General features: G+C 44.5%; 1 protein-coding gene and 1 long non-coding RNA gene across 20 annotated transcripts in view; one reads left to right on the top strand and one right to left on the bottom strand.

Moving 5' to 3' along the window:
• LOC118388275 (semaphorin-3F-like) overlaps positions 1 to 25084 on the bottom strand; it is a 122053-nt gene that overhangs the window by 15504 nt on the left and 81465 nt on the right. For 3 of the 5 annotated variants that reach the window (XM_035777152.2, XM_052526542.1, XM_052526543.1), the window contains exons 6-10: positions 23994 to 24080; positions 21471 to 21564; positions 20139 to 20258; positions 17207 to 17346; positions 15835 to 15949 (exon numbers count right to left, since the gene is read on the bottom strand). In XM_035777152.2, the coding sequence (XP_035633045.1) occupies positions 15835 to 15949; positions 17207 to 17346; positions 20139 to 20258; positions 21471 to 21564; positions 23994 to 24080 (556 nt within the window). The remainder of the gene's footprint in view (positions 1 to 15834; positions 15950 to 17206; positions 17347 to 20138; positions 20259 to 21470; positions 21565 to 23993; positions 24081 to 25084) is intronic. The other 2 variants (XM_035777154.2, XM_052526544.1) reach the window with 1 other exon arrangement.
• LOC127932134 (uncharacterized) lies at positions 9 to 5611 on the top strand. Of its 15 annotated transcripts, none has more exons than XR_008144207.1 (5): positions 9 to 701; positions 864 to 944; positions 1269 to 1511; positions 1674 to 2321; positions 2403 to 2422. It is a non-coding gene; the product is annotated as an uncharacterized LOC127932134 (long non-coding RNA). The 15 variants fall into 15 exon arrangements; XR_008144206.1 differs by having other exon boundaries at positions 1188 to 1511; XR_008144199.1 differs by having other exon boundaries at positions 864 to 1511.

The following is a 25084-nucleotide window of genomic DNA, read 5'->3' as shown; positions in this document are numbered from 1 at the left end:
AAAGATAATTACATATTGCTAAGTGGTACTGCAAACATTCTTTCACAATCACAATACTATCGCAGTATGAAGGACTCTGGTAAAACACTGTTAATCTGAGATAAACATGGAAGGATGGTGTCTATTCTCTTCTGTCTCCCTTAGCGAAGCGGGAGATCTAATTATTCCAACTGTGATTCCTGAGCAGCCAGAGCTAATTCAAAGTGTGATGTACGGACAGTTTCTACTTCCGGTATTGACACAGGACAGGAGACGGGTTCAAGGAGAAGACCTTTTGGATTGGACAGCACAGCGGTGGTTAGGTTTGTTAGCCGCATTTCCAGCCATAATGGGGTCCTGAATCAGAACCCTTCCAGATTAGACACTGATTCCTGCATCTCAGAGGGGGAAGGTAAAAAAAATAGAGATCTGTGGTGTAACAAGGCTTTAACGGGAGCCATATGCTGCCCATGACTGTCAGAGCTGAGGTAACGGGACCCTGTATCCTCCAGTGGATTAATGAGTTAGAAATTAAAGGAAAAACAATAAAGGGGAAAATGTAAATCAATTTTGAGTCGACTACCTCAGTTGAGAAGTATAACACTGCAGCCCCTTGTTGGAAACACAATTCCTGGGTAAAGGTTTTCCATTGAGAGAAAAGTGAGGGGGACAGGGAGAGTAGATTGGACGTATTAGCCCACAGTCACAAGTCATTGGAAAAGGTTTTCTATTGAGAGAAAAGTGAGGGGGACAGGGAGAGTAGATTGGACGTGTTAGCCCACAGTCACAATTCCTGGGTAAAGGTTTTCCATTGAGAGAAAAGTGAGGGGGACAGGGAGAGTAGATTGGACGTGTTAGCCCACAGTCACAATTCCTGGGTAAAGGTTTTCCATTGAGAGAAAAGTGAGGGGGACAGGGAGAGTAGATTGGACGTGTTAGCCCACAGTCACAAGTCATTGGAAAAGGTTTTCTATTGAGAGAAAAGTGAGGGGGACAGGGAGAGTAGATTGGACGTGTTAGCCCACAGTCACAAGTCATTGGAAAAGGTTTTCCATTGAGAGAAAAGTGAGGGGGACAGGGAGAGTAGATTGGACGTATTAGCCCACAGTCACAAGTCATTGGAAAAGGTTTTCTATTGAGAGAAAAGTGAGGGGGACAGGGAGAGTAGATTGGACGTGTTAGCCCACAGTCACAATTCCTGGGTAAAGGTTTTCCATTGAGAGAAAAGTGAGGGGGACAGGGAGAGTAGATTGGACGTGTTAGCCCACAGTCACAATTCCTGGGTAAAGGTTTTCCATTGAGAGAAAAGTGAGGGGGACAGGGAGAGTAGATTGGACGTGTTAGCCCACAGTCACAAGTCATTGGAAAAGGTTTTCTATTGAGAGAAAAGTGAGGGGGACAGGGAGAGTAGATTGGACGTGTTAGCCCACAGTCACAAGTCATTGGAAAAGGTTTTCCATTGAGAGAAAAGTGAGGGGGACAGGGAGAGTAGATTGGACGTATTAGCCCACAGTCACAAGTCATTGGAAAAGGTTTTCTATTGAGAGAAAAGTGAGGGGGACAGGGAGAGTAGATTGGACGTGTTAGCCCACAGTCACAAGTCATTGGAAAAGGTTTTCCATTGAGAGAAAAGTGAGGGGGACAGGGAGAGTAGATTGGACGTGTTAGCCCACAGTCACAATTCCTGGGTAAAGGTTTTCCATTGAGAGAAAAGTGAGGGGGACAGGGAGAGTAGATTGGACGTATTAGCCCACAGTCACAAGTCATTGGAAAAGGTTTTCCATTGAGAGAAAAGTGAAGGGGACAGGGAGAGTAGATTGGACGTGTTAGCCCACAGTCACAAGTCATTGGAAAAGGTTTTCCATTGAGAGAAAAGTGAGGGGGACAGGGAGAGTAGATTGGACGTGTTAGCCCACAGTCACAAGTCATTGGAAAAGGTTTTCCATTGAGAGAAAAGTGAGGGGGACAGGGAGAGTAGATTGGACGTGTTAGCCCACAGTCACAAGTCATTGGAAAAGGTTTTCTATTGAGAGAAAAGTGAGGGGGACAGGGAGAGTAGATTGGACGTGTTAGCCCACAGTCACAAGTCATTGGAAAAGGTTTTCCATTGAGAGAAAAGTGAGGGGGACAGGGAGAGTAGATTGGACGTATTAGCCCACAGTCACAAGTCATTGGAAAAGGTTTTCCATTGAGAGAAAAGTGAGGGGGACAGGGAGAGTAGATTGGACGTATTAGCCCACAGTCACAAGTCATTGGAAAAGGTTTTCTATTGAGAGAAAAGTGAGGGGGACAGGGAGAGTAGATTGGACGTATTAGCCCACAGTCACAAGTCATTGGAAAAGGTTTTCTATTGAGAGAAAAGTGAAGGGGACAGGGAGAGTAGATTGGACGTATTAGCCCACAGTCACAAGTCATTGGAAAAGGTTTTCCATTGAGAGAAAAGTGAGGGGGACAGGGAGAGTAGATTGGACGTGTTAGCCCACAGTCACAAGTCATTGGAAAGTTCAATAACTATGAATGTCTAATGATTAGATGATGCATGAAACATTATACTCTCCATGTATAACTCTGGACCACTGTCATGGGCATTTATGAAGCCAGACGTTACTCGATATCGAGCCTCGTGTATATATATATATATAAAGCAGCTCCACACCCTGACTCTACCCTTTCAGATAAATCTCTCAGCAAATATCAAGTTGAAATGTAAAAACCCTCAAACAACAAAACAGCAGCTCTCTCCATGCACACACTCACCAAATCTCACTGGATTAAGAGTAAAGTCGTATAATAACAGGTTATTTTGAGTTTATCATGCATTAAGATTGTTTGACCAAAGAATAAACCAAATCCGCTTTGACCCACCACTCCTTATTTTTGTAAAGAGAGATTCTTGGCCTCTTAGAAAAGCTGTAACTGAGTTTCTTTGACATTCATGAGTGTGTAAAAATACATTTTTTATTGCCAGGACATGAGAATGACAGGTAATGGCCGCAAACAAGAACGGGAATGAACTTTTGGCTAACAGGAGAGACATTCATAAAACATCGGACGCCAGTTTGACATCCCTCCTGGCTACAGACAGGACTTCAAACTTCAATCAAACGTGGAACAAGTTGCATCATTTTCTTTTATTCTGGACCTTTTTGTTTTTATTTATTTATTTATTTTTAACTCCTTGAGGAGTTTCTGAAGTCAGTAGTGTTCCTGCAAAAATAATGCTCTGTTGTTAATGCTAGAGAATGAGGATGACAAAATATCATAACTAATGAGAGAAATTGTGTTATTTTGTGTATTTTCATTTTTGTCAATGTGCATGTATAGTTTTATTAAGGATAACCTATAACCTTGAATTTTGCCTTATGCTGATTTTACAATGACCATTTATATCATGAAGAAAACTAATGCAGCATAATGATCTTCAATAGTTGGAGTTTCATTCAAAAACGCTATATATCAATTTTCAGAAATATTGGTAAATGAGCTTTTATTGTTTAAAGACATTATGAAAGAGATTGTTTTTTTTCACTATCTAATCACGGCATGTTCAGTGACAGACATGTATTTGTTGAAAATCGATGACTAATCATGTTTAGTTTTTTTTTTTTTTACAAAATGCTATATATCCGCCTCACTCTCAGAGAAATAATAGTTTCTGATGAAAAAACACAAATGTGAAAATTGGTAGATACAGCGAAAATTGGGCTGAGACAAGTTTTATATATTACAGTAGATAAATGTGACAATATGCATTCACAAAAGTCTCTTCTGAATGGTCATGGTGGGTAAACAGAGAGACATAGGGTCTGTCTGTCTGTCTGTCTGTCTGTCTGTCTGTCTGTCTGATGACTGTAATGACTGCATTACCAAAAGATGGTGTAAGGTCTCTACCCGTCAGACCCGTCCGACTGCAAAGCATTACCAAAAGATGGTGTATGGTCTCTACCCTGGGGACCCGTCTGACTGCAAAGCATTACCAAAAGATGGTGTATGGTCTCTACCCTGGGGACCCGTCTGACTGCAAAGCATTACCAAAAGATGGTGTATGGTCTCTACCCGTCAGACCCGTCCGACTGCAAAGCATTACCAAAAGATGGTGTATGGTCTCTACCCTGGGGACCCGTCTGACTGCAAAGCATTACCAAAAGATGGTGTATGGTCTCTACCCTGGGGACCCGTCTGACTGCAAAGCATTACCAAAAGATGGTGTATGGTCTCTACCCTGGGGACCCGTCTGACTGCAAAGCATTACCAAAAGATGGTGTATGGTCTCTACCCTGGGGACCCGTCTGACTGCAAAGCATTACAAAAGTATATGGTCTCTACCCTGGGGACTCGTCTGACTGCAAAGCATTACAAAAGTATATGGTCTCTACCCTGGGGACTCGTCTGACTGCAAAGCATTACAAGAGCATATGGTCTCTACCCTGGGGACCCGTCTGACTGCACAGCATTACAAAATGACATGGTCTCTACCCTGGCGACCCGTCTGACTGCAAAGCATTACAAAAGTAAATGGTCTCTACCCCGGGGACCCGTCCGACTGCAAAGCATTACAAAAGTACATGGTCTCGACCCTTGGGACCCGTCCGACTGCAAAGCATTACAAAAGTATATGGTCTCTACCCTGGGGACCCGTCTGACTGCAAAGCATTACAAGAGTATATGGTCTCTACCCTGGGGACTCGTCTGACTGCAAAGCATTACAAAAGTATATGGTCTCTACCCTGGGGACTCGTCTGACTGCAAAGCATTACAAGAGTATATGGTCTCTACCCTGGGGACCCGTCTGACTGCACAGCATTACAAAATGACATGGTCTCTACCCTGGCGACCCGTCTGACTGCAAAGCATTACAAAAGTATATGGTCTCTACCCCGGGGACCCGTCCGACTGCAAAGCATTACAAAAGTACATGGTCTCGACCCTTGGGACCTGTCCGACTGCAAAGCATTACAAATGTATATGGTCTCTACCCTGGGGACCCGTCTGACTGCAAAGCATTACAAAAGTATATGGTTTCTACCCTGGGGACCCGTCCGACTGCAAAGCATTACAAAAGTATATGGTCTCTACCCTGGCGACCCGTCTGACTGCAAAGCATTACAAAAGTATATGGTCTCTACCCCGGGGACCCGTCCGACTGCAAAGCATTACAAAAGTACATGGTCTCGACCCTTGGGACCCGTCCGACTGCAAAGCATTACAAAAGTATATGGTCTCTACCCTGGGGACTTGTCTGACTGCAAAGCATTACAAAAGTATATGGTCTCTACCCTGGGGACTCGTCTGACTGCAAAGCATTACAAGAGTATATGGTCTCTACCCTGGGGACCCGTCTGACTGCACAGCATTACAAAATGACATGGTCTCTACCCTGGCGACCCGTCTGACTGCAAAGCATTACAAAAGTATATGGTCTCTACCCCGGGGACCCGTCCGACTGCAAAGCATTACAAAAGTATATGGTCTCTACCCTGGGGACCCGTCTGACTGCAAAGCATTACAAAAGTATATGGTCTCTACCCTGGGGACCCGTCCGACTGCAAAGCATTACAAAAGTATATTGTCTCTACCCTGGGGACCCGTCCGACTGCAAAGCATTACAAAAGGAAATGGTCTCTACCTTGGGGACCCGTCTGACTGCAAAGCATTACAAAAGTATATGGTCTCTACCCTGGGGACCCGTCCGACTGCAAAGCATTACAAAAGTATATTGTCTCTACCCTGGGGACCCGTCCGACTGCAAAGCATTACAAAAGGAAATGGTCTCTACCTTGGGGACCCGTCTGACTGCAAAGCATTACAAAAGTATACGGTCTCTACCCTGGGGACCTGTCCGACTGCTAAGCATTACAAAAGTATATTGTCTCCACCCTGGGGACCCGTCCGACTGCAAAGCATTACAAAAGTATATGGTCTCTACCCTGGGGACCCGTCTGACTGCAAAGCATTACAAAAGTATATGGACTCTACCCTGGGGCCTCGTCTGACTGCAAAGCATTACAAAAGTATATGGTCTCTACCCTGGGGACTCGTCTGACTGCAAAGCATTACAAAAGTATATGGTCTCTACCCTGGGGACTCGTCTGACTGCAAAGCATTACAAAAGTATATGGTCTCTACCCTGGGGACCCGTCTGACTGCAAAGCATTACAAAAGTATATGGTCTCTACCCTGGGGACACGTCTGACTGCAAAGCATTACAAGAGTATATGGTCTCTACCCTTGGGACACGTCTGACTGCAAAGCATTACAAGAGTATATGGTCTCTACCCTTGGGACCCGTCTGACTGCAAAGCATTACAAAAGTATATGGTCTCTACCCTTGGGACACGTCTGACTGCAAAGCATTACAAGAGTATATGGTCTCTACTCTGGGGACCCGTCTGACTGCAAAGCATTACAAAAGTATATGGTCTCTACCTTGGGGACCCGTCTGACTGCACAGCATTACAAAATGACATGGTCTCGACCCTTGGGACCCGTCCGACTGCAAAGCATTACAAAAGTATATGGTCTCTACCCTGGGGACCCGTCTGACTGCAAAGCATTACAAAAGTATATGGTCTCTACCCTGGGGACCTGTCCGACTGCAAAGCATTACAAAAGTATATTGTCTCCACCCTGGGGACCCGTCCGACTGCAAAGCATTGCAAAAGTATATGGTCTCTACTCTGGGGACCCGTCCGGCTGCAAAGCATTACAAAAGTAAATGGTCTCTACCCTGAGGACCTTTCCGACTGCAAAGCATTACAAAAGTATATGGTCTCTACCCTGGGGACCCGTCTGACTGCAAAGCATTTCAAAAGTATATGGTCTCTACCCTGAGGACAGTCACCTAGCACTGTTGTTTGGTTAGCAGTGTTTCTGAAGTACAGCCACCTAGCACTGTTGTTTGGTTAGCAGTGTCTCTGTAGTACAGCCACCCAGCATTGTTGTTTTGTTAGCAGTGTTTCTGTAGTACAGCCACCTAGCACTGTTGTTTGGTTAGCAGTGTTTCTGTAGTACAGCCACCTAGCACTGCTGTTTGGTTAGCAGTGTTTCTGTAGTACAGCCACCTAGCACTGCTGTTTGGTTAGCAGTGTTTCTGTAGTACACTCACCTAGCATTGTTGTTCTGTTAGCAGTGTTTCTGTAGTACACTCACCTAACCTTGTTGTTTGGTTAGCAGTGCTCCTGTAGTACACTCACCTAGCATTGTTGTTCTGTTAGCAGTGTTTCTGTAGTACACTCACCTAACCTTGTTGTTTGGTTAGCAGTGTTTCTGTAGTACACTCACCTAGCACTGTTGTTCTGTTAGCAGTGTTTCTGTAGTACACTCACCTAACCTTGTTGTTTGGTTAGCAGTGCTCCTGTAGTACACTCACCTAGCATTGTTGTTCTGTTAGCAGTGTTTCTGTAGTACACTCACCTAACCTTGTTGTTTGGTTAGCAGTGCTCCTGTAGTACACTCACCTAGCATTGTTGTTCTGTTAGCAGTGTTTCTGTAGTACACTCACCTAACCTTGTTGTTTGGTTAGCAGTGCTCCTGTAGTACACTCACCTAGCATTGTTGTTCTGTTAGCAGTGTTTCTGTAGTACACTCACCTAACCTTGTTGTTTGGTTAGCAGTGCTCCTGTAGTACACTCACCTAGCACTGTTGTTCTGTTAGCAGTGTTTCTGTAGTACACTCACCTAACCTTGTTGTTTGGTTAGCAGTGCTCCTGTAGTACACTCACCTAGCATTGTTGTTCTGTTAGCAGTGTTTCTGTAGTACACTCACCTAACCTTGTTGTTTGGTTAGCAGTGCTCCTGTAGTACACTCACCTAGCACTGTTGTTTGGTTGCAGTGTTTCTGTAGCACATGAGAATGGAGTAACAAAATAAAATGGCCACTGGATTGATGGAAATAATCATGATATCATTCTGCCAGGTAAACATAAACTACTTTGTAGCTAGTTAACATTTTATTGAGAAGGTTTTTTGGGAAAGCCTTTCCATCTACCAGAAGACGGTTAGGCTTATTATTAGAATCACTATATTTGTTCTGGCTCCTTAATTGTTTGAAAGCCCCTCTCACCACCCCCTCTCAGCCCCCCTCAGATGGCTCTTCTGGGCTCCACCATTAAACTGTAATCCTTAAAGTGAAACTGCCACGTCCGCTTGCAATGTTACAACAATAAAGACGTTATTGCAAACAACCAACACTGTTTTTCCCCTCTGACATCATTGCATGTGCGATAGAAGAGCACAATATGTACTGCAAAAAAACAAACGGTACTGTCAGTGGTACTGTTTCCCCCTACTGCGGATTCCATCTTTATGATAGAGACTTTAGACATCCGTCATGTGTGATGGATAGCTGTACATTCAGCGATGACAAGCCTAGTATGACCTCACTGAGTGTGTCCCAGACTGCTCTCAGACTGAGGGAAACCTATTGACCTGCAGGAGGGACTGTTAAAGAGGTGATGACATTGACGGAAGATGAGAGAAGTAAGAAAAATAGACATGGACATTGAGTAAGAGTTGAGTACTGCTGAACATAAGTGTGTGGTTTGGGTCATGCTGTATCAAAACAACTGGTCGTTCACAGCCCTCAGCCTAAGGCTGAAATGAGCCTCCACTAGGCTACAGGCCTAATATATAACAAACACAATCAAGTAATGATTGATGGCAGCAGTAAAAACAAATGACCTGCAATAAAACAAAATCACATCAGTTATTGTGATTGCATTGGACCGCTAATGAAATATTTCCCACTAATAAGGGTAGCCTAGTGGTTAGAGCGTTGGACTAGTAACTGGAAGGATGCAAGTTCCTGACAAGGTACAAATCTGTCGTTCTGCCCCTGAACAAGGCAGTTAACCCACTGTTCCTAGGCCGTCATTTAAAATAAGAATTTGTTCTTAACTGACTTGCCTAGTTAAATAAAGGTCAAATAAAAAAACTAGTTTTCATGATCATTTCAAGGAGACTCCTCAGAGTAAGACTTCCTCAACACAGTGCATTTCACTGATGTTTTCCTTAGATGGTGAGCTATCAGTCATCAGAGATGTGACTGACAGGCAGGGATGATCCCTCTAACCCTGCAGGGCGCCCCCCTGGCTGATCCAGAGACAGACCTTAAAGCCCTGTGCCTCATTACCAGTCCTCCCTAGACACCTACACACACCTCTACTCTCAGCACTTCCACTGTTGTGTTATTAAGGCAACCTGATCCCAGATCTGCTTATCATACAGGAGTGATGTTGATGTCCACAGCTGGGTGGGACAGCGATATCTTAACCACTGCAGTACCTTCCTCAGAATTCCCATCTGTGTTGCTTTACAGGTGCAGAACGTGTACAGACCCATTGGTACAGACAGACATTCTGTACCTTGCAGAATAATTAATCAAACAACATTGTAAGTCATCAACTCATTGCTGATTTCCTTTTTGCCCTAAACCAAAACTATTCCAGAGAGCAGAGCTGAAGAGATGGCATTTCGCTACACCCGCAATAACATCAGCTAAATATGTGTATATAAACTAATGAAATTTGATTTGATTTCAGTGAAAACACAATGGAAGAGTTACTGTCTGTGAGGAATCTGTGCTTGTCTATGGTGGTGCATGTGGAATCTGTCAGCAGATCCATATACACTCTTGTTTTCTATTAGCCGGGTCATGGCGTCACATTGATGCTTTCACTCTCCACCAGCTAGGCTCTCAATTAGGGTTGTGGTGGTCACGACATTTTGTCAGACGGTAAATATCAAACAAATGACTGCCCGTCTTATGGTAATTGACCGTTAACCTTCAGAAGAACGTTTAGCTTCTCCAGGCCTCCAGCATACAAGCCGCTGATGCACGTCTTAGGAACATCAACATTTTAAAAAGTCTAATAAATCCATTTAATATACACAACATCACAATAAATCCATTATCTAGATCATTTAGTGGACAATATATGTTTATACATTTCATGCCATTATTTTAAATTATTTAATTTTATAGTAAGAAGAATACATACTGAACAAAAATATGAAAGCAATATGTAAAGCGTTGGTCCCATGTTTCATGAGCTGAAATGAAAGATCCCTGAAATATTCCATACGCACAAAAAGCTTATTTCTCTAAAATGTTCTATGTGCAATAATGTGCACAAATGTGTTTATATCCCTATTAGTGAGCATTTCTCCTTTGCCAAGATAATCCATCCATCTGACAGGTGTGGCATATCAAGAAGCGGATTAAAAAGCACGATCATTACACAGGTGCACCTTGTGCTAGGTACAATTAAAAGGACACTCAAAATGTGCAGTTTTGTCACACAACACAATGCCACAGATGTCTGAAGTTTTGAGCGAGCGTGAAATTGGCATGGTGACTGCAGGACTGTCCACCAGAGCTGTTGCCAGAGAATTTAATGTTCATTTCTCTACCATAAGCCAACTTCAACGTTGTTTTAGAGTATTTGGCAGTATGTCCTACCAGCCTCACAGCCACAGACCACGTGTAACCACGCCAGCCCAGGACCTCCGCATCTGGCTTCTTCACCTTATGGGATCGTCTGAGACCAGCTACCTGGACAGCTGATGAATCTGTGGGTTTGCAAAACCGAAGAATTTCTGCACAAACTGTTTGGGATGCTCTGGATTGACGTGTATGACAGCGCGTTCCAGTTTCCGCCAATATCTCACAACTTCACACAGCCATTGAAGATGAGTAGGATAACATTCCACAGTCCAAAATCAATAGCCTGATCAACTCTATGCAAAGGAGATGTGTAACGCTGAATGAGGCAAATGGTGGACACACCAGATACTGACTGGTTCTGATACACACCCCTACCTTTTAAAAAAAGATATCTGTGACCAACAGATGCATATTTGTATTTCAAGTCATGTGAAATCCATATATATATATATACACACAGTGCATTCAGAAAGTATTCAAACCCCTTAACTTTTTCCACATTTTCTTACGTTACAGCCTTATGCTAAGATGGATTAAATATTCTTCCCCTCATCAATTTACACACAATACCCCATAATGACAAAGCGAAAAACAGATTTTTTGACATTTTTGCAAATGTATTACCAATAAAACAAAGAAAGACATTATTTACATACTAAGTATTCAGACCATTTGCTATGACACTAAGTTGAGCTCAGCTGCATCCTGTTTCCACTGATGATCTTTGAGATGTTTCTTCAACTTGATTGGAGTCCACCTGTGGTATATTCAATTGATTGGACATGATTTGGAAAGGCACACACCTGTCTATATAAGGTCCCACAGTTGAAAGTGTATGTCAGAACAAAAACCACACCTTACAGTCCCTGGAGATTGCCAAAAGGCACCTAAAAACTCTCATGAGAAACAAGATTCTCTGGTCTGATGAAACCAAGCTTGAACTCTTTGGCCTGAATGCTAAGTGTCACATCTGGAGGAAACCTGGCACCATCCCTACGGTGAAGCATGGTGGTGGCAGCATCATGCTGCGGGAAAGTTTTTCAGCAGCAGGGACTGGGAAACGAGACATGCTCCAGAGTGCTCAGGACCTCAGACTGGGGCAAAGGTTCACCTTCCAACAGGACAACAACCCTAAGCACACAGCCAAGACAATGCAGGGGTGGCTTTGGGACAAGTCTCTGAATGTCCTTGAGTCACCCAGCCAGAGCCCGGACTTGAACCCAATCGAACATCTCTGGAAAGACCTGAAAATAGTTGTGCAGTGACGTGTGTCATCTAACCTGACAGAGCTTGAGAGGATCTGCAGTGAAGAATAGGATAAACTCCCCAAATACAGGTGTGCCAAGCTTGTAGCGTCATACTCAAGAAGACTCAAGGCTGTAATCGCTGCCAAAGGTGCTTCAACAAAGTACTGAGTAAAGGGTCTGAATACTTATGTAAATGTAATATTTCAGATATGCACTACCATTCAAGAGTGTGGGGTCACTTAAAAATGTCCTTGTTTTTTGTCCATTAAAATAACATCAAATTGATCAGAAATACAGTGTAGACATTGTTAATGTTGTAAATGACTATTGTAGCTGGAAACGGCAGATTTTGCATGGAATATCTACATAGGCATACAGAGGCAACCATTACTCCTGTGTTCCAATGGCACGTTGTGTTGTCTAATCCAAGTTTATAATTTTAAAAGGCTAATTGATCATTAGAAACCCCTTTTGCAATTATGATAGTACAGCTGAAAACTGTTGTACTGATAAAAGAAGAAATTAAACTGGCCTTCTTTAGACTAGTTGAGTATCTGGAGCATCAGCACTTCTGGGTTTGATTTCAGGCTCAAAATGGCCAGAAACAAATAACTTTCTTCTGAAACTCGTCAGTCTATTCTTGTTCTGAGAAATGAAGGCTATTCCATGGGAGAAAATGCCACGAACTGGAAAATCTCATACAACGCTGTGTAGTTCTCCACTCCTAGAACAGCACAAACTGGCCCTAACCAGAATAGAAAGAGGATTGGGAGGCTCGGTGCATAACTGAGCAAGAGGACAAGTACAGTAGAGTGTCTAGTTTGAGAAACAGATACCTCACATGTCCTCAACTGGCAGCTTCTTTAAATAGCACCCGCAAAACCATTCTCAACGTCAACAGTGAAGAGGTGACTCCGGGATGCTGGCCTTCTCAGAACAAGAATAGACTGACGAGAAATGTCTTTGTTTCTGGCCATTTTGAGCCTGTAATCGAACCCACAAATGCTGATGCTCCAGTTACTCCAGTGTACTCCAGTTACTCTAAAATGTCTAAAAAACAGTTTTTGCTTTGTCATCATGGGGTATTGTGTGTAGTTTGATGAGGGAAAAAAACGATTGAATCATTTTTAGAATAAGGCTGTGACATAACAACATTTTGAAAAAGTCAAGCTGTCTGAATACTTTCCAAATTAACTGTATATATACATTTTAAAAACAAGACAGTTGTGATGGAAACAGGACGTTTATATACTCTTGAGAGCAAAGCTGTCATCAAGATGTGCAAAACTGTCATGAAGAATCTAGGTGTGTCCAAACTTTTGACTGGTACTGTATATACAGTCGGAAGTTGACATACACTTAGGTTGGAGTCATTAAAACTCGTTTTTCAACCACTCCACAAATGTCTTGTTAACAAACTATAGTTTTGTCAAGTCGGATAGGACATCTACTTTGTGCATGACACAAGTATTTTTTACAACAATTGTTTACAGACAGATTATTTCACTTATAATTCACTGTATCACAATTACACTGGATCAGAAGTTTACATACACTAAGTTGACTGTGCCTTTCAACAGCTTGGAAAATTCCAGAAAATTATGTCATGGCTTTAGAAGCTTCTGATAGGCTAATTGATATAATTTGAGTCAATTGGAGGTGTACCTGTGGATGTATTTCAAGGCCTACCTTCAAACTCAGTGCCTCTTTGCTTGACATTATGAGAAAATCAAAAGAAATCAGCCAAGACCTCAGAAAAAAATGTAGACCTCCAAAGGTCTGGTTCATCCTTGGGAGCAATTTCCAAATGCCTGAAGGTACCACGTTCATCTGTACAAACAATAGTACGCAAGTATAAACACCATGGGACCACGCAACCATCATACCACTCAGGAAGGAGAGACATTCTGTCTCCTAGAGATGAAGGTACTTTGGTGCGAAAGGTGCAAATCAATCCCAGAACAACAGCAAAGGACCTTGTGAAGATGCTGGAGGAAACAGGTGCAAAAGTATCTATATCCACAGTAAAACAAGTCCTATATCGACATAACCTGAAAGGCCACTTAGCAATGAAGAAAACACTGCTCCAAAACCACCATAGAAAAGCCAGACTATGGTTTGCAACTACACATGGGGACAAAGATCGTACTTTTTGGAGAAATGTCCTCTGGCCTGATGAAAAAAAAAATAGACTGTTTGGCCATAATGACCATCATTATGTTTGGAGGAAAAAGGGGGAGGCTTGCAAGCCGAAGAACACCATCCCATTCGTGAAGCACGGGGGTGGCAGCATCATGTTGTGGGGGTGCTTTGCAGCAGGAGGGACTAGTGCACTTCACAAAATAAATGGCATCATAAGGTGAGAAAGGTATGTGGATATATTGAAGCAACATCTCAAGACATCAGTCAGGAAGTTAAAGGTTGGTCACAAATGGGTCTTCCAAATGGACAATGACCCCAAGCATACTTCCAAAGTTGTGGAAAAATGGCTTAAGGATAACACAGTCAAGGTATTTGAGTGGCCATCGCAAAGCCCTGACTTCAATCCTATAGAAGATTTGTGGGCAAGCAAGGAGGCCTACAAACCTGACTTGGTACCACCGGCTCTGTCAGGAGGAATGGGCCAAAATTCACCCAACTTATTGTGGGAAGCTTGTGGAATACTACCCAAAACGTTTGACGCAAGTTAAACAATTGAAAGACAATGCTATAAAATACTAATTGAGTGTATGTAAACTTCTGACCCACTGGGAATGTGATGAAAGAAATAAAAGCTAAAATAAACCATTATCTCTACTATTATTCTGACATTTCACATTCATAAAATAAAGTGGGGAAACTAAGGGAATCTTTACTAGGATTAATTTTCAGGAATTGTGAAATACTGAGTTTATATGTATTTGGCTAAGGTGTATGTAAACTTCTGACTTATCTATATTTTTAGATCAATTTATTTAAATTGACTGATTTCCTTATATGAACTGTAACTAAGTAAAATCTTTGTTGCATTTATATTTTTGTTCAATGTAATTTAACTTATTTGATTAAAATAGAAAGGATATTTTTCCCATTCCTGAGCGAGTGCGCATGTGAAGTGGCTATGTTGAGTGTAAAAGTGATCATTTGAAACAGATCTTATACGCTAGATTTAGAGTAATTTGACAACTTTAGTTGAGAATAATACAAACCTTTGGATGTCTTAGAAATCAAAACATATGGGCTGCATGATGTGACTATATTGACGATTTGAAAAAGTCTAATAAAATACACTTTCGCTCTGTTTCTTGCCTCAAGCTGCACATGCTGTTCTCTCATTAAGTGATAACATTCTCATCCATCAGACTATTCTCAATTCAATCTTGCCTTTATTAATATTTGAAATTTGTTTTGATTTAAAATGGCCATCATCAGATAGGTAGGAACAGGGGTCGGGGTAAAAAGATGTCATCTATATGCACTCAAATAGTACATCACTGGGTCCAAGCTTCCTGCCATCCAGGACCTATTTTTATAATTTTTTTCTTAACTCTATTTCTTGAACTGCATTGTTGTTTAAGGGCTTGTAAGTAAGCATTTCACGGTAAGGTCTACACCTGTTGTATTCAGCGCTTTCCTTTGGTTCCCTTTTCCACTATGCCAGGTAGGCTACTCTGGTTTTACAGCTGAGCAATGTGCTTAATATTAGCATCTGAGAAATAAATATACTTGCAGTAGAAAGCCTCAAGCTCTATTCCCGCCCAAACTCTGTATGCCATGGGCTCTCCAACCCTGTTCCTGCAGCTACCCAGTGCTTAGTTTGCGAAACCAAGTGAAATCTGTTCAGGAACATTGATAGTAACATGTTTTCACAACCAAACATATTTAATTAAACTGTTGACAGTGTTGTTTAAAAAAATGCTTTTCTGTAGTGCGTAATGTGCATTAGTGCAGTTTGGAACGGTTCAGAAGAACTCAGATGTTACAGAGATGCTACAGAAAGATGACAGAGTGGGTTCTGAACTGATGGTTGGTCCTTTTACACACTGTCCCTTTTAGGTGGAGTGGAGCAGACTATGTTCAGTGTCTAACAGTTGAGGGTAGGAAAACGCTTGAGGAGCATTGTGAAGTTACTGTAAGAACCTAACAACTAGGCTGTACCACTGTTGGGAAATGATGCCTACTTACGGAGTTCATCGAAGTGGGTCTCTATGCCGTCCACCCCAGGCACAGAGCAGATGAGTCTGGCCTTCAGGAAAGTGCTCCACTTGTTGACCAGACAGCAGTGTCCACCATCATCATTCTGCAGGGGGGAGACAAACACAACAAGTGGACCAGTCCACAGATTCAAACCAACAGCTGTTTGATACAGACAACTAGCAGCCAATACTAGCTTACAGAGAAGTTGAGAGTGAAAACATCAGATCTGTGGGTCAGTCTGTCCACCCCATCTGTTGTGGACAGACGCCTGCCCCTACAGAGAGGTGGGGAGGGAGGTGATGCCCAGGGAAAATTACTCACAGCCCAGTAATCCTTGCAAAACATTACGAAACGTGTTCATTATGAAATGTCCAAGTTAAAAATCATAGAATGCTATTTATGCAACAATTTATATTGGAGTAATATGCTACTGAACATCATTCAAAGGTTAGAATATTCTATTGTTTTGTAGCTCCTACACAAAAATGTTATGTACTCTGAAATTGTATCAACATGAGCACTCTTTCTACCATGTATTGTGTGTATACTGTATCTACGACAGTAGTGTTATTTCCAGTGGGCGTCATCAGAGAATTTGTCCTTAATGGCCATGTACTCTTAAAAATCAGCATCCGGCACAGCCAGAAGAGGACTGGCCACCCCTCACAACCTGGTTCCTCTCTAGGTTTCTTCTTAGGTTCCTGCCTTTCTAGGGAGTTTTTGCTAGCCACTGTGCTTCTACATCTGCATTGCTTGCTGTTTTGGGGTTTTAGGCTGGGTTTCTGTATACCGGTAAGCACTTTGTGACATCTGCTGATGTAAAAAGGGCTTTATAAATACATTGATTTGATTTGAGGACAATGACTTAGGGTCCAGAGACTGACAGGACCAATGTCCCAACGGTCCCATAGGAGACGTGCAGCAAGAGGGGGGAGGTTTGCACACTTCACAGGGTTACCCTCGGACCCCCTCTAAGGGTAAACAACGTTCTGAGTCACTGCAGCCACTGGATACGTACATCATTAGATCAACATTACCCTGAGAGTGTTATGTGTATGTGTGTTTATGTGTATATACTGGAGGCCAAAGGCAAACTCTCCCACTCCAACAGAATATCACAGGGGACAACAAGCATTCCCTTTAGTTTGGTTTTCTTAGACTCCTCATTGGCTGTTGAGGAAGTGGGGGGCAGCGATGATTTAAGGGGATTTCCCAAGGAGACCCCTCTACTCTGGGGATGTCTCAGTATCAGGAGTGGCAGGGTACTGGGTTTGCAGGCTCAGAGGTCACAATATGAGACAAACCCTCACAATTTCAGTAAGAAAACATTTGCAGATAATGTGGTAGTGTGGGCACTTACCAGACAGATCCTGCCTATCCTGGACTGGGCCATGGGACTCTGGCCCATCTCTGAAGCCTTCTCCCGGAAGAAGAAGTACAGCTTGTCATCATTCTTCTCAGCACTGTCTGGGATGAGGTGTGCTTTGATGAATATCGGATCTGAAAATAGAGAGAAAGAGCGAGAAAGAAAGAGAGAGCAAGAGTGAGAGATAGAGAGAGAGAGAGAAAGAAAGAGAGAAAGAAAGAAAGAGAGAGAGAGAGTTAAAGACGAGACAGATGCTAGTGAGAGTCAGTTGAGGCCTCAAGCTGAGCACATGTCACTACATTCCAAATCAGTTTTATTAATCTCACTGAATGAGCACAATATGGCATCAACCTCTCTTCCCCATGATAGCTCACTGATTAGGGCACTGCTGGACAAATCAAACTGATCCTGTCCTCCCTGTTGCAACAGACACAACCCATATGGGGGCAGACCATGTGGGGGGTGGGATGGGGGAGTACATAGAATAGGTTAGAGATGAGTTCATTAGTCACAGGGATGCAGCTGGAACTGCTGGGTGCAGTGAAAATCTTATGCTGAGGGCTCCAACAGCACAGGTCAAAATAAAATAAAATTAAGAGAAGGGAAGGAGAAAAAATCTAGATAATAATAATAATAATCTCTACACATTTACAATTGTAGCAATGATAAATTACCATTGGGTGGTGGGGGCAGGTTAAGAATCTGTTGGGGGATGCCCATAAGGGGAGCAGCAGGGGAGGAAGTGAGAAGTGAATGAAAAAACAGTAATAAAATTAATAATATATACATATTTACATTGTAATAGTGATAAATGTCCATTGGGGGGGCAGGGTAGGAAGCCTGGGGGCAGGAGGGAGACAGGGGGAGCAGGTAGCTGCCTATTGGCTATTCAGCAGCCTGATTTTAAAAATATATATATATTTCACCTTTATTTAACCAGGTAGGCTAGTTGAGAACAAGTTCTCATTTACAACTGCGACCTGGCCAAGATAAAGCATAGCAGTGTGAACAGACAACAACACAGAGTTACACATGGAAGCCAATAACACAGTAGAAAAAAAAAATTATGGTCTGGGGGTAGAAGCTATTGGCCAGTCTTCAAGCTATTGGCCAGTCTTCAAGCTATTGGCCAGTCTTCAGACGGTTCCCATCTGAGAAGCGGGGAGAACAGGGCATTGCTCGGGTGGCTGAGGTCCCTGATTATCTTCTTGGCCTTCCTGCGACACCTGGTGTTGTAGGTGTCTTGTAGGGCAGGCAGTGTACCCAATGATGCGTTAGGCAGTGTACCACCCTCTGTAGCACCTTGCAGTCTGCGGCGGTGCAGTTGCAATACCAGGCTGTGATGCAGCCTGACAGTATGCTCTCAATGGTGCTCCTGTAGAACACTGTGAGGGCCCTCAAGGACAGGAAGAATTTCTTCAGTATCCTGAGTTTTAAGAGTCGCTGTTGTGCCTTCTTCACAACATTCTCCGTGTGGGTTGACCATTCCAGCTTCTCAGAGATGTGCACGTTGAGGAACTTGAAGTTTCTGACCATCTCCCCATTGATGAGGATGGGGGCGTACCCAGCCTGGTTCCGCCTGAAGTCCACAATCAGCTCCTGGCACCATGCCGTCAGAGTGCCTATGTCCTCCCTATAGGTCGCCTGGTCATTGTTAGTAATCAGGCCAACTACTGTCATCAGAAAACTTGATGCAGTCGTGGGTTCATAGGGAGTACAGGAGGCGACTGAGGACACACACTTGTGGGGCCCCTGTGTAGATAATCAGCGATGAGGAGGTAACGTTGCTTACCTTCACCACCTGGTGGCGGCCTATCAGGAAGTCCAGGGACAAATTGCATAGGGAGGAATTCAGTCCCAGGGCCGTGAGCTTTGTGGTGAGCTTAGAGGGCACTATGGTATTGAAGGCTGAGCTGAAGTCTATGAATAGCATCTTCAAATATGCATTCCTTTTGTCCAGGTGGGTGAGAAGAGTGTGCAGTGCAATGGCGATTGTGTTGTCTGTGGATCAATCAGGGTGGTAGGTGAATTGTTGAGTGCCAAGTGTGTCGGGGAGGGAGGAGGAAATGTGGCCTTTGACTAGCCTCTCAAAGCACTTCATGATAACGGAGGTGAGTGCTACGGGACGGTAGACTTATATGGTTGGTTGCCCATGTGGGGTGTGGGGTGGGGGGGTACATAGACTCATATGGGAGGTAGACCATGTTGGGGGTGGGATATATGAACCCATATGGGGAAAGCAGGATGGATCAGGACGTCATAGTGTGGCCTTGGGACTGATGAACAGGACTCAGGTGGAGATGGGGAGTACCTCCTGCCGTGGACTCAGCCCTACTAATCAATGGTGCCACTTTCCTCTCAAAAACACTGACCTCCAAAACACACTGACTTCCCAAACACATTGACTTCCCAAACACACTGACTTCCCAAACACACTGACTTCCCAAACACACTGACTTCCAAAACACACTGACTTCCCAAACACACGGACTTCCCAAACACATTGACTTCCCAAACACACTGACTTCCCAAACACACCCACCCAGCAGCACTTATGTGTACACAGGGCGTCTAGTAGCAGATCAATGTGCAGGGGTACAAGGTATTTGAGGTAGGGCAGCCAATATGCTCTTGCAAACTCTAATATAATTAATTGTTATGCCATACATCCCAGACATGAAATGCTACCAGACATGTATGGCATGACAACAAACCATTTCCTACTGTATTGATGTGATAGGCATTGTTGACTTTTTAATGGCTGAAACAGCTAGAGGCTTAGACCATATAAACAGTATGACATACAGAGGTGCTATGAGACAGAACAGGAATGTAGAGACTGAGGAATCAATTGATACCTGATGGAAATATAAAGACAAATGCCATAGAGAGATGATGTCTGTCAGGATGAGACGTGAGACGTTACCATTTAACCATTTGGAGTTGTATTGATCCGTCCTCATGGCAGTCTGTTTCCCTAGAGTACGGAAGATGGACGCATCTGTCCCCATGAAGTCAATGTAGACCCCAGCGTAGAGCTCCCCATCTGTCAATCAGAGAAAAAGAGATGAATGAATGTTATAGAAAGTCAAAAACCTATCGGTTGACAGGAGGTAAACCATAGGTGATTCGTGACTACCGTCACAAATATGGCCCTGTTTTCTGTAGGACAATAACACATGGTACCCCTCCCCTCCACATAACCAACCAGCTGGTGGCCAGGGTCAGGCAGGACAGTGAGGAGGGAGATCCCAGGGCAGACACTGGGGACCTGGGGCAGGATGTGGGGATGTAGTCATTGGCCCTGGTCTGGTCATGGTAAGCAGTGTGGGGTGGAGGCCTGGGAAATGCCCGCCACCAGTTGCTTGTGGCTGAGTGTGTGAGTGAGCAGGTGCTGCCCCAGTATGGGACCTGTTTAGAGTGTTGACAGATCTCCCGAAAGACAAGACAGTATTTTCCTTCTATAATTCCATCAGATCGAACCCCTTCACACTGGGGTGGGTTGGCAAGGTGACCAAACATGGCAGAAAAACTGGGGTCAAGAGAGGTACATAGAAAGCCCCCGTATAAGAGGATAATTCCTTGTTTTGCATCTGCGTTATTGTGGTATGACTGGCTGTGTTGTAGGTCAGTTATGTAGCAGCTGAATCGCTACAGTAAGTGGATGCTAGTTAGTTCCACCCCGGTCAGCTCTCGGTGTGCGATGACATGAGAAGTCACAGAGCGGGGTCATGGGAAGTGTCACACACCCTGGGTGGCTGGGAGGTCAGTGGAGCCATGCCAGAGAGGAAGAGGTCAACAGCTAAGTCTGACCAACTGTCTGCAAGCTGGTGTCAACACCAGGCCACCTATTGATATGAGAACTTACATACCGACATATGCTACTCCCTTTATCCACAAATTACAGTAAATATACTGTGCAGTACATAGATGAATACTTCTCAATACAGCAATTCACTTTTCAGTATACTTTTATGATTATGAGAATAGTATAACAATGGAATTTTTTACATCATCACAGGGTAACTACAATTGAAGAGAAACCAGTTTTAAAAGAGGCAGACGTTTTTGAATGAGCAAGATCTAGTGTGACTTGCCAGTCGTGCATTGATTCCACAGGGGTTGGACTGACCATAAAGACTCTTTGCGGGGAAGAGGAATATAGCTTGACTTTTGTTTCAATAACAGAGACACTCAATTCTTCCAATATTGGAATATTGGAAGTGACCTGAGAGAGAAGAGGTGAACAGGCACTTACTGATCAATGCTGAGACGCTGTTGAGTTTAGGGTCGTAAGGACATTTGCCTTTCCCCGAATCCACTTTGCCTGGCTCTAAACGGAAGATATATTCCTGTAATAGATAGCAAATCAAATGTTATTTGTCACATGCTTGGTAAAACAACAGGTGTAGACTAATAGTGACTTGCTTACTTACGGGCCCTTACCAACAATGCAGAGAGAATAATAGAAAAATAATTGAAAGATAATAACACATGGAATAAATAGACAATAAGTAAAGATATCTTTATACTATATACACAGGTTACCAGTACCGAGTTGATGATAACTTGGCTATATGCACGGGGTACCAGTACCGAGTCAATGTACAAGGATACGAGGTAATTGAGATAGATAAGTACATATAGGTAGGGATAAAGTGAGGACAGAAACAATTAAATATGTAAACATCAATTATTCTGTTGTTTCCATTGAGAACACAGTTGATTCAGGCCTTATTTATATATTACAAGTGATTTGGCTTTTACATAATGTAACCCTTTGCAGGGAAATACAGACACAAGGGGGATATATAGGGAATGCAGGTTGTTTATTGGGATGAGTCTTGTCCTGGAGGCAGAGCTGAGTGATTTTTACTAGATGGGTGGGTTGCAAAGTCGACATTTGCCCTAGAACAAGCATTTGCTTTTTGGTCATAATTAAGGTTAGGTTTAGGCATAATGTTAGCAGTGTGGTTAAGGTTATGGTTAGGTTTAAAATCAGATTGTATGACTTTGTGGCAATGCCAGCTAGTGACTACCCTGCAGAGCTGCCTCCAGTACATGAGTCATCCCAATAAAGGTTGGAACACAAATATGTGTCCTTGTTTCTAAGCACAGGTCTGTCAAATGCTGTGTTAGTGTGCTGAACCAGACATCTATGTAAAACACACTCACACACCTGTATTAGCTTTAAGCAAGGGAGTATGAAGTGTATAAGGTCAGTTATTGGCAAAATGGAGTGCTTGAGCAAAAATAAGGAGTGCGATCCAAAACGAATACACCATGCTCCAAGTGTTAGAGATGTGGAGAGTGGCTCTGAAGTCCATGAGCCAGGACGGCATTGGCTTTGTGTCAACATGGGCTTTGTGTCAAGTAGCTTACTGTACCCCTGAGGACTGGTAATAATAATGCTTATTTTATTTTAGAATATGTGATTAGACCCCATTTCTTCCACATCATAATCAGTAGCGTCCATTTTGGATGTCAACAGGCTGTACATGATGACAGGGCCTGTCAGACACCAGATGGGCACCTGACCCAGGTCTCAGACCCCAGCCCCTTTCTACAGTAGCCTCCCCAGGTCCCAGACCCCAGCCCTTTGCTACAGTAGCCTCCCCAGGTCCCAGACCCCAGCCCCTTGCTACAGTAGCCTCCCCAGGTCCCAGACCCCAGCCCCTTGCTACAGTAGCCTCCCCAGGTCCCAGACCCCAGCCCCTTGCTACAGTAGCCTCCCCAGGTCCCAGACCCCAGCCCCTTACTACAGTAGCCTCCCCAGGTCCCAGAACCCAGCCCCTTGCTACAGTAGCCTCCCCAGGTCCCAGGCCCCAGCCCCTTGCTACAGTAGCCTCCCCAGGTCCCAGGTCCCAGGCCCCAGCCCCTTGCTACAGTAGCCTCCCCAGGTCCCAGGCCCCAGCCCCTCGCTACAGTAGCCTCCCCCAGGTCCCAGGCCCCAGTCCCTTGCTACAGTAGCCTCCCCAGGTCCCAGGCCCCAGCCCCTTACTACAGAAGCCTCCCCAGGTCGCAGAACACAGCCTCCTCGCTACAGTAGCCTCCCCAGGTCCCAGACCCCAGCCCCTTGCTACAGTAGCCTCCCCAGGTCCCAGACCCCAGCCCCTTGCTACAGTAGCCTCCCCAGGTCCCAGACCCCAGCCCCTTGCTACAGTAGCCTCCCCAGGTCCCAGGCCCCAGCCCCTTACTACAGAAGCCTCGCCAGGTCGCAGAACACAGCCTCCTCGCTACAGTAGCCTCCCCAGGTCCCAGACCCCAGCCCCTTGCTACAGTAGCCTCCCCAGGTCCCAGACCCCAGCCCCTTGCTACAGTAGCCTCCCCAGGTCCCAGACCCCAGCCCCTTGCTACAGTAGCCTCCCCAGGTCCCAGACCCCAGCCCCTTGCTACAGTAGCCTCCCCAGGTCCCCGAACCCAGCCCCTTGCTACAGTAGCCTCCCCAGGTCCCAGACCCCAGCCCCTTGCTACAGTAGCCTCCCCAGGTCCCAGGCCCCAGCAGCCTCCCCAGGTCCCAGACCCCAGATCCTCGCTACAGTAGCCTCCCCAGAAACCAAACTGCAGTCCCTTGATACAGTAACCTCCCCTCAACCAGGTCCCAGAGTCCAGCCGTTGCTAAAGTAGTCTCCTCTTGGCCCAGATCTTAGACCCCAGCCCCTTACTACAGTAGCCTCCCCTCAGCCCAGACCACAGCCCCTCGCTACAGTAGACTCCCCTCTGCCCAGGTCCTAGACTCCAGCTCCTTGCTACAGTAGCCACCCCTCGGCCGTAGGCCCACCTTTGACTCCACAGGCCCTGCCGTAGTGCTGAAGTCTGCCGCCCGGCTGGTCCTCCCTCCGGACTGGGGTGCCTGCAGGTAGAGGGCCTAAAAAAGAGGACACGTGCCACGCGATTACCACGAGGGTCCCATCGACTGCACCCGAAGGGACAACCCAAAACCAACTGAAACTCAGTGGAAAAACCAACCCAAGAGTTGACCAGAAGGAGAACAGAAAAAGCTCAAAGAAAGAACCATGACCGAAACACAACCATGACCACAACAGAAGAAATGAGAGTGGACTCTATGACATTTAAAAAAAATTACATTTAAAAAATTTGGCAGACACCAGAGCAATTAGGGTTACGTGCCTTACTCAAGGGCACAGACAGATTTTTCACCTACTGACCCAACTCTCTTAACAGCTAGACTACCTGCCACCCCATGAGAATCAATGAGAAGAGAACCCAAAAGTAACAAAAAAGAACTATGTCAAGCAAAGCACGCTAGAGAGAGTTCAGTGACGTGAATAAATCAATATGGATGAGTTTCAGAATCTGCAGCTATCTAGGTTGCCAAATACATACAGAAAACATGCCATGCCATGCAAATGAAAACATAGACACAAGGTTCAGCAACATAAAAAAGACAAATGAGACGCATTTGGGTGAAAAGCAGTGAAGACGTGAGGTAATATCTGGAAAACCTTGGGAGCTGTCTGAGGACTCAACGTGCGTGAGGCCTTTGGAATGATAACTGGGAGAACTTCCAAACAAATGGTTTCTGTTTACACCTCTAATTTTAACCAATGAAAACCTTTACAGTTCAAGCAATGTAGCTAGCAGGGCCTGGGGGAGAGGATGAATGTCAAGGGGATGACTGGCCTGTACATTGAAACCTAAGCCCTGCAATGAAGCGTTGAGACTAAACAGGCAGGATAGTAACAGTAAGTGTGCACTGGGGACGGCAGCTGCTGCATCTCTGATGGCCGCTGGTCTATGAGGGAGAGAGGGGGAAACAGAGGGAGGAATGGATGGAGGGGGTGAGTTACAAGGCTGATGATGGATGAGAGGCTCCATCAGTAATGATGGCCTTTCAGAGCCTCCCAGACA

The sequence above is a fragment of the Oncorhynchus keta genome, chromosome 10, assembly GCF_023373465.1.
Source record: "Oncorhynchus keta strain PuntledgeMale-10-30-2019 chromosome 10, Oket_V2, whole genome shotgun sequence".
NCBI classification, from domain to species: domain Eukaryota; kingdom Metazoa; phylum Chordata; class Actinopteri; order Salmoniformes; family Salmonidae; genus Oncorhynchus; species Oncorhynchus keta.
Note: the sequence above shows the minus strand (reverse complement) of the source record. Positions and strands in the feature narration are given on the sequence as shown.